This window comes from Oryza brachyantha, chromosome 6 (assembly GCF_000231095.2).
Source record: "Oryza brachyantha chromosome 6, ObraRS2, whole genome shotgun sequence".
Taxonomy (NCBI): domain Eukaryota; kingdom Viridiplantae; phylum Streptophyta; class Magnoliopsida; order Poales; family Poaceae; genus Oryza; species Oryza brachyantha.
The window spans coordinates 13256066-13266014 of NC_023168.2; the positions used below are offsets into that span (position 1 = coordinate 13256066).

General features: G+C 43.2%; 1 protein-coding gene across 1 annotated transcript; it reads right to left on the reverse strand.

Moving 5' to 3' along the window:
* Window positions 1-208: 208 nt before the first annotated feature.
* LOC102710705 (peroxidase P7-like) lies at window positions 209-1496 on the reverse strand. The gene is made up of 2 exons (XM_006656069.3): window positions 1174-1496; window positions 209-1080 (listed from the first exon to the last, which is right to left on the reverse strand). Exons 1-2 carry the CDS (start codon window positions 1417-1419, stop codon window positions 307-309), a joined length of 1020 nt encoding a protein of 339 aa, XP_006656132.1. The 5' UTR covers window positions 1420-1496; the 3' UTR covers window positions 209-306.
* Between the last annotated feature and the right edge of the window lie 8453 nt (window positions 1497-9949).

Here is a 9949-nt window from a genome sequence, read left to right on the forward strand (position 1 = left end):
CTGATCTTAGCCATTAAAAACATGGATCAATGGACTTAGATCACTTTTTTCAGAGAACTGACGAACAGGCAGGCCCCTCTATTATTTAATTGAACACTACACTATACAAAAAATGAACATATTGGAAGTACGATATGCAATTGGAAAACAAAAGAGAAACTAAAGAATACAGCTTACAGTATTTATTCCATAAAACAATCTTCTTGGGAAACAAAATCCACAATTACATGCATGAGTCCAACATAATTAATTGTGTTGCACTCGAGACAATACGTAACAACAGGATCAGCAGAAGCATGCAATGCATCAATAATGGCCGTTGGCCACCGAGCACTTGAGCCTGACCTCCGCCGGAGCCCACCACTGCTTGGGGCGTATGTTCCCCATCTTCACCATCGCCCTCGCGAAGTCCGCGAAGAACACCTCGCCGTTCATGGCGTACGTCTTCACCAGGTCCCCCGCCTCGCACCCCTGGCTGTAGAGAACCTGGTCGGAGGTGAGGAGCCCCCGCCGCGCCAGCAGGTTGACGAAGTAGGCGTTGTCGAACTTGGCCGGCGTCCGCTCGTCGAACGGCACCGTGGGCTCGTTGTTCTTCTCCGCGCACTCCTGCCGGCGGAGCGCCGCGAAGGACGGGTCGATGCTGTCGCCGCCCTGGCCGCGTTGGTCGTAGATGCGCTCCTCGTAGTGCTTGCAGTTGTGCGTCATGCCGACGGTGTGCGCGCCGGAGAGCGCGGTGAGGTCGCGCTCGTCGAGGCCGTTCTCCCCGAACATCCTGACGAGCTCCGACAGGCTGTCCGTCGTGCTCGGGAGGCTCTTCTTGGTGTCGTCCGTGCTGGTCGCGGTGAGGGAGTCCTTGCGGCCGAGCGGCACGCTCCAGCTGGGCCCGCCGAGCATGGCCACGGCGTCGCGGGCGGCGAGGGCGAGGACGTCGGCGCAGGAGACGGTGGCCGGGCAGCTCTTCTCGAGCTCCGACTTGATGTCGTCGATCACGTTGAAGCCGAAGAGGGAGGCGTTGGGCTCCGCGTCCTTCTCGCTCTCCATGGAACCCGTAGCGTCCAGGAGGACGGAGGCGTCGCACCCCTGCACACACCAAGATCACGCGCCATTTGTGAGAAAGATCAAGCAAGCATATGTATTCGTGTCGTGATCCCCTAGCTAATTAATGCCACTTACGTTGACGAAGCAGTCGTGGAAGAAGAGGCGGAGGATGGCCGGCGCCGTCCTCGGGTTGGCGGCGGCGTGGCGCTCCATCACCGAGCGCACGACGCTCTGCACGCTGGGGCACGTCCCATCGTAGTAGCCCTCCGTGAACCCGAACGGATAGCCGCCCTCGGCGCCGGCGACGGCCGCGAGAGCCGCTACGAGCAGAGCAAGCGACGCCGAGGCCGCAACGCCGACTGCCCTAGGGCTAGACTCCATGCCTGATACGTACGTCGAGCTCCCTCGCTCGATCCGATCGACAATGGCAGATCGAACGGATCAAGAGCTAGAGACGACGATGAAGCCCTAGCTAAGATTAATTAAGCTGGTGCTTGCAGATGTTTGGATCGAGTTGGATCGATGATGATGAGTAGGACGAAGCAATGTATGCAGCGACGTGTGCGTTAATATAGTAGCTGGTGCACGTTCGTACGTACTGCGTATTACTGTACACACGGGTGAATGTTCACCTACGTCATCTAAATAGTTATTAAAAAAATATGAAAAAATTTAATAATATAAATTAATATAAGTTATATCACTATACAAACATACAAGATTAAATTCAATTTCTATAAGTTGTAAGTTGTAGTAAAAATAACAAAAACAATTATAAATACGTGTATACTTAGTTTTAGTTGTGTTTGTTTTTTTTATGACAACATGTAGATGTTAAATTTAAACTTTTATATTTATGGAGTGATATAACTCATATTAAATCTTCTCAATTTTTTTTATATTTTTTTATGACTATTTAAATAGCATATAAACATAATGTCCACCCGTGGACTAAAAACTGTTTTTCCATTCCTGTATTAGTCCTGGGTCTGCACTGCGAGCTGCACACTCGTGCTCACAAGACGAGGTCGCCAACGAGACAAACAGGAAAGGAGAAATGGTAAAGCGAAACGCCGGAAAAGAAACAGAGGCGAAAACGTGCCAGAATTTCCCAGCAATGTGAACAAGTTGGTAGCGCTAGGTAAGTGGTCCCATCGAGCGTACATTAGCTTGCAGCATGCATCAACGAATCGATCAAAGGACATACATTTCCACTGGACGTACCGACTCGATTAATTTTTGATAGTTATATTAATTAGGCACGGTATTAGCGTAAGAAAAAGTATTAATTAAGCACGGAACTGATTAATCATTTGGTGACTTGTAAAGTAGTGAGATGAGATGCATGGATGCATTAGTCAATAAGAGGAAAGTCGATCTGATCGACCGATCCTTGATCGATTCAAAAGCTAGGCCGAGGGGTAGCTAGCTATTCGCCGCAAAAAGCTTAGTACACAATTAATTTATTATAAATTATAAAAAATTATAAAATATATTAATATGATTTTTAAAATAATTTTTCTATTAAATTTTTTAAGAATACACGGGTTAATAGCTTAAGAAGCGTTGCGGGTAAAAAACGAGACAATCCCGACAGGTTTAATTTGGAATTTACAATTGAGCTGCTGGGCACGTCGCTCTAGCTCTTGTTGTCCCAAAATAGTATGATCGAGCTGATTATTTAGACCAGCGCGTAAGAATCCGTGCGATGAATATTCCGCATGCATGTGTTTGAGACTTTGCGTTTTGAAAGATTCTGATCACGAAGTTGCTACTTCTAGTTCGTAGATGAATTCCTATTCAACCTCAACCGATCAATCATCACTGGATTCATATTATTTTCCTTTTCTAATTAAGGGTCCAACTAGTACGCGCGCGCACGCAGTCAGACTATGTTCATGCACACACGCGTGGCTAGCCAACTGCGCTTTGCGTAGTTGACATTCGGTTTATTTGGGAATTTCGATTTGGTTTTACGGTTTTCACAAAATGCCAACCTGCCGTATATCAAACAATAGACTGTAAATTTAACACCAAAATTTTGTCACATAAATAAATTCTCGAATTAAATCATTATTATTGTGATTTTAGGGTAGATTATTTTTATGCTATACAAAGTTGAATAGTAGAAACATTTCTACATATAAATATTTTATTTATGTATAAATTTTGTTAATGGAGTATTTTTATTTATGTAAAAAGTTTATGAATACATATGCATAAAGTTTTGACAAGAAATATTTTATCTGTGTAAAGTTTTTGGATATTTATGTAAGAAGTTAATGAATGAAAATATTTTATTTATGTATCGTGCTTATGAGTAGAAATATTTTGTTTAGGTAGAAAGTTCAACAATGGAAATTATTTTTCATATATATGATTTCAAACAGAAGGTCAAACTTTAAATTCACTTTTACTTAAAAAGAGATCGTACGTAATCTAACAAAAAATTTAAAGAAAGTTTTGATATTAAATACTAGAAATTACATTTTTATTTCCCATAGATTGTTTAACAATATAGTGGAAAGGTTTTTTAATTACTTAGTAGGGAGATTTTTAAAAAAACTCAAATTGAATCGATAAAATGTTTATGCAAAAACATGCATGCATGAGCTTTTGTAGTAGCTCCTGGTTGCACTCACACTACTAATATCCATGACATATTGAAGTGTTTGTGTACACTTGATACACTCCACACCCAAATAGAACCTGAAAGGTGGGAATGCGATTTATCTTTAATTTTTAAAAAATCCAATTACAAATATAGTTAACAATTAAATTGGAATCACAAAGCACTATGATTATATTTCTCTTTTATTTAAAAACAAACGAAGAAGATGTTTTGCCTGAATAAGTTGAGAAATTCACGTTCAATTCAAATTTTAATTTGTCGTTATAAAAATTACACAGTATATATGGCTTGCGTAGGGGAGAAAAGGGGAAAAATCAGATAGGAAAATAACAAATGCAAAATAAAGAAGAAAAGCAGGAGAAAAGAAACAAAAGGAAAAAAAAGAAAAAAGAAAAACAAGGCCAAAGAAAATAAAGACAAAGGGAAAATTGAAAATTAAAAGGTTTAGCGGTCACTGTGCACCTTTTCAAATTGAATATTTGCATTAAAAATCAAAGGGAGTAGGACTCATAGAACTTAGACAAAAATGATATAAGATGTTTTAGTGTGCCTCTATTTTCCCTCGTTATCTAAAGACTACCCACATTTAATTTGTTTATGATGTTGAGCATAATTTACTATTATCAATTAAATGTATGTTGATCATAATTTAGTATCCCTGATTCGACGAGCAATTTATTTCAAAATATACTTTAATTTGCATAACTAAAATTAACTTAACCTAGTGTAAAGCACATCTATTTAATATTTACTTTATTTATATATGTTCTATAATCCAGTTTTCTATCATTTCTTCTATTAAAAAATTGATAGTGTTTCTTCCTTATATCCTTCGTCTGTCACGCCTCATAGGCCGAGCCGCGTCACCCAAACCGGGCGTGGTCGAGCCGCGTCACCCACACCATGCGTGGTGCAAGGACACCTTCCGTCTGCTCAAGTGATCTACATTGAGTGGGTGGCAAGGGAGCTTGTTTTGTGTTTTGTTTCTTTTCTTTTTGCATAGTCGTCCATCCAAAGTCGTTGTTTCAATAGGATTCACACTTAACCTAGAATACAATTCTGATATATTTCTTTTTTCATTGATCACACTGTATTATTTCTAACTCAACGCATAATTTATTTTCAAAATTTAATTTTAATTTTTACAATTAAAGTTAACTGGACCTGGTGTAACGCATGGACATTTTGTTTATAGGAAAGAATACATATTGGTAATGAATCGCAATTCCAAAATAGTTATTAGATTAAAAGAATCCCAAAATTTTCTTGATTTAAACCAAAAAGGGCCTGGCCCACAGTCATAGATCGATGGCTGAACAGGGCGACCGGGGATGGCGGCCACGGCGTCCAGGTGCCCGCCGCTTGGGAGTTTGGGTTGGGTTGGGATTGCGAAGGCAGCCGGAGCTGTTGGAATTGATCTCTAGCCCTTTAGCCCAACGGCTAAAGGGCAACCTTGATCGCGCCCTGATCGGGAGCGCCCAGCCCAATGGGCTGGTGGGCCCGTCACCATGCGCCATACATAAACAGGGGGTGGAGGCTGGCTGGGTATGTGATACGAGGTTCACCGCCGCCACCACTCCACCCACAAACCCTAATCCGAACAAGGGAGGGGCAGCCAGTGACGGGATACGCCACCAGTGCGCCTCGACCTCGCCAGAGCTTGCAGCGATCGCCCACTATGGTCGTCCTCGCCGTCAGCCCAAACTGGACCGAACAACGAAGACGATGGCCGGATCTTCCTCTTCCTCCGCAAGCGGCTTCACTGGTCGGTACCCGAAACCCTAATTCCATTGTTGCTATACCGTGTGATCCCATTCATCGATACAATAGAGAAAACCCAACTAGAGCTAGAACCCTAGATGGTCCGAATGGATTCTAACATTGGTATCAGAGCGAAGGTTCTCTAGGGTTTAGTCCTGTTCGGGGATTGAAATCACAGAGAGGATTTGATCCTCAAAGAAAACGAAAGAGAAAAGGCAAAGAAAAGAGATGGATGGGGGGGGGGTGAAACCCTAACCTCCATCCCCGCCGTCGGTCGTCGCTGACGCCGCTCGGTCGTCCCTCCGTCTTCACTGCCGGTGCGCACTCGAAGGTGGCCGACATCGGCCGCAGCGCCGGGTCGAAGGGGGCAAAAGGCGCCGCCGTCTTCGTCGGGCCGAGCCATGCTCTGGTCGGGAGCCGCCGTGAGGCCGCTCGACGGCGGCGCGTTCACCCATAGGCGAGCGCGCGCGCCGGCGAGGGGGCCCGCGGCGGCGCCACCATCTCCCGTCGCCGCCGGTCTCTGGACATGGTCGTGAGAGGCAAGAAAAGGTCGGCGGGGGAGAAGAAGAGAAGAGGAAAAGAAGGGCGCACGGCGGCACGTGCTCGCCGGCCATGGCGCGACGGCGGCCGGCGGCGCCAGCGCCGCTCGGCGCGGCAGCACTCGCGCGAGAGAGACGGGAACAGTTAGGGTTAGGGTTTGACCGAGGGCGGCGACAGCTCAGGGGTTTTGACCCCGAATCGGCCGGCTGGCCGTCCGGTCGCCCCAACCCTAGATCGGACGGCCGGGGACGACTGGGCCTCTTTTGGCCCAAGAGGGAGAGCGCGGGAGGCCACTTTCCCGGCCCAGGCCCAGGTTGCGGCCTGGATGTGGGGGGTGGCGCGCGCGCGGGGAGAAAAGGCCGGTTGGGCCGAGCTCTTTTCCCCTATAACAAGGTCTATTATGGGTACCTCGGGGCCGATTTAAATTATAGTCATTGAATATTTTGTGTTTTTCTAAGCAATTTGACCCAACGTGATAATTGCGTAGAGAATACTTAAATGTTTCTTCCGCTGCAAAATAGATAAAGTTATTGAATGCTTATTTTGAATCTTTTCTAAGCAATTTGAACCAATGTGAAAATTGTTTAGAGGATATATAATTGTTTTTTCCGCTGCGAATAGTTTTTACGGTGTATTTAATTGAATTTCCGCTGCAAACTGATTAAAATTGATGAAAGTTACTGTTTCCAAAATTAAATTTCGAACCAACGGGAGAATTTAATTTTGGGACATTGATTATGTGCTGTGATATTTGATTTTGACCAACGTTTTAATCATAATATTACAGTTATGGTTCCATGTGTTATGCCTAATTTTATCCACCACTAACTTAGGCCTAATGCATAATATTTTATCGTTGATTTTGTTTTCACCATACATAATTGTTACTGTTGACTACTCCTTGATGTGTTGCATAAGAGACATACCAACCCTAAAAGGAAACGACTACGCTGAAAGGAAAAGAAAACACGACCTTGTTTTTATCTTGGGAGATGTGGACCGGGTATTAACTACCCATATCCTATAGAGTCTACTGCACTAGTCAGATGCGCAGATGAGTCAGATGTGGACTAGCAAAAAAGAGAGAGGGACCATGCTCCCCTTGTTATGTCATATGATATAGAACATATAAAGTGGGCCTTAGCCAATAAGAAATGTTTAGCTGTGATAAAGGACACGATTGAGCCATTCATATTGGGCTCAATCTCAGACTCTGACACCGCCTCACAGTACCTTGAAAGAATAAAGGTTCTTCAAAGATTTTTGTGACACAGCTGATAGAGCAGCTTGTGACAGAGAAGTACCGTAGAGGTGGTATAAGAGATCACATCCTTAGGATGAGACATGGCTTCCAAGTTGAAGCCAATGAATTTGGATGGATATCATTGCCGCTTTGGAGATGGCAAATGCGAAATATGGTGTAATAATGAACGCATTGGTCTTGCTATGTTGCAAGACGAGCTTTATTTGTTATCTCTATCTGAAAGTGTGAATGTTGTGTTCTCGTCAACAACAGAAAATAAGAAAAAAAAGAGAACCCCTAATGTCTCATCGAAATTATGGCACTATTGTTTAGGCCATATTTCGAGGGGGAGAACTGAGAGACTAGTTAAGAATGAGATTCTTCCTCCATTGGAGTTCTCAGACCTAGAACAATGCATAGATTGCATTAAAGGCAAATTTGTAAAGAGCATCAAAAAGGGTGCAACTCGTTCCACGCGAAACTTAGAGGTCATTCATACAGACATTTGTGGTCCATTTCCTGTGAAAAGCGTGGATGGCTATGACTCATTCATAACATTCACAGATGATTACTCCCGCTATGGTTATATTTATCCAATTAAAGAAAGATCAGAAGCTTTGGATAAATTTAAGATCTTTAAGGCTGAAGTTGAAAATCAGCATGACAAAAAGATTAAAGTAGTAAGGTCTGACCGTGGGGGCAGTACTATGGTCGACACACGCCATATGGGCAAGTCCCTAGACCTTTTGCAAGGTTCTTATTAGAAAATGGAATTGTAGCCGAGTACTCTACACCGAGGGAACCTCAACAGAATGAAGTAGCTGAAAGGCGTAACCGTACCCTCATGGATATGGTGCGTAGTATGATGAGCTATTCCAACCTACCATTGGGGTTATGGATGGAGGCGTTAAAAATCGTCATTCATATTGTCAATAGAGTTCCAAGCAAATCGGTGCCCAAAACACCGTATGAGCTATGGACAAGAAGAATACCCTCGCTAGCTCACCTTCGTGTGTGGGGTAGTCCTGCAGAGGCTAAAGTATTTAACCCAACCATTGGGAAGTTGGACCCAAAGACAGTGAGCTGCCATTTTATTGGCTATCCTGAAAGATCAAAGGGTTATCGTTTCTATTGTCCCGACAATTATACAATGTTTGTAGAAACGAGACACGCTATCTTCTTGGAAGACGAGATGATTATGGGGAGCTCGGTAGTTCGAGAGATTGATCTTGAGGAGAGGCGGGTGTCAGAACCCGCTCTGTCGAGTCAAGAACCTTTCTTCTCTCTACCTGCTGATGTCGGGCCAACACCGTCAATTCCGTTTGACGTTGTGGTACCAACTCCTGTTGTTACCCCTCCTGTGGCAACAATGAACGAAAGTGAGGAACCTGTCATATAGGATTTGACAGAAACTAGTGCCACACTAGAGGAGGAGCCTCAACAGCCTCGAACAGATAATGTGCCAGAACAGGAGGCCCCTAGAAGGTCTGAAAGAGTAAGAAGATCGGCTATTCGTGATGACTATGAAGTTTATAATATAGAAGAGTCCCATATGCAGGATGATCCCATCTCGTATGAAGATGCCATGAGAAGCTCCCACTCATCTGAATGGTTGGAAGTCGTGAAAGATGAAATGAAATTAATGAAATTAAATGATGTCTGGGATTTAAAACAAATTCCTAAATGAGCCAAAACAGTAGGCTCTAAATGGGTCTACAAAACCAAATATGACTCTAGAGGGAATATAGAAAAGTTTAAGGCGCGACTTGTGGCAAAAGGTTTCACGCAAAGAGAAGGAATTGATTATAACGAGACATTTTCTCTAGTCTCGTGTAAAGATTCCTTCAGAATTATAATGACATTGGTGGCACATTATGATTTGGAATTACATCATATAGATGTAAAAACGACATTTCTAAATAGTGATTTGGAGGAAAAAGTATATATGGCACAACCAAAAGGTTTTGTCATAAAAGGAAATGAAAGTATAGGATGCCGATTGAAGAGATCAATTTATGGATTAAAGCAAGCTTTGAGACAATGGTACTTGAAGTTTGATGGGACAATAAAGAAATTTGGGTTCCAAGAGAATGTTGAGGACTACTGTATTTATTCAAAGTTTAAGAATGAGAGATTTATTTTCCTGATTCTGTATGTGGATGACATTTTACTAGCTAGTAATGATGTCAGTCTACTGCATGAAACAAAGAAATTCTTGTCATCAAATTTTGACATGAAAGACCTCGGTGAAGCTTCATATGTTTTGGGCATAAAGATTCACCGAGATAGAAGAAAATACGCATTGGGACTTTCCCAAAAGACATATATAGAAAAGGTGTTGAAGAAATTCAACATGTCCAACTGTAGTTCTTCACCTGCTCCTGTGGTAAAAGGCGAAAAGTATGGGCATCACAGTGTCCCAGAAATCAATATGAGCTCAATCAAATGAAAACAAAGCCTTATGCGTTAGTTGTAGGAAGCCTATAGTACGCGCAAGTGTGCACACGACCTGACTTGCATTTGTTACCGGGTTACTTGGCAGATTTCAGAGTAATCTAGGCCTAGAGCACTGGAAATTAGTAAAGAAAGTCTTGCGTTATTTGCAAGGAACAAAAGGCCTCATGCTATCTTACAGAAGATCAGAATCGCTCCAGGTAGTGGGGTACTCTAATTCTGACTTTGCAACAGATAATACAAAGTCAACATCGGGATACGTGTTTACTCTTGCAGGAGGA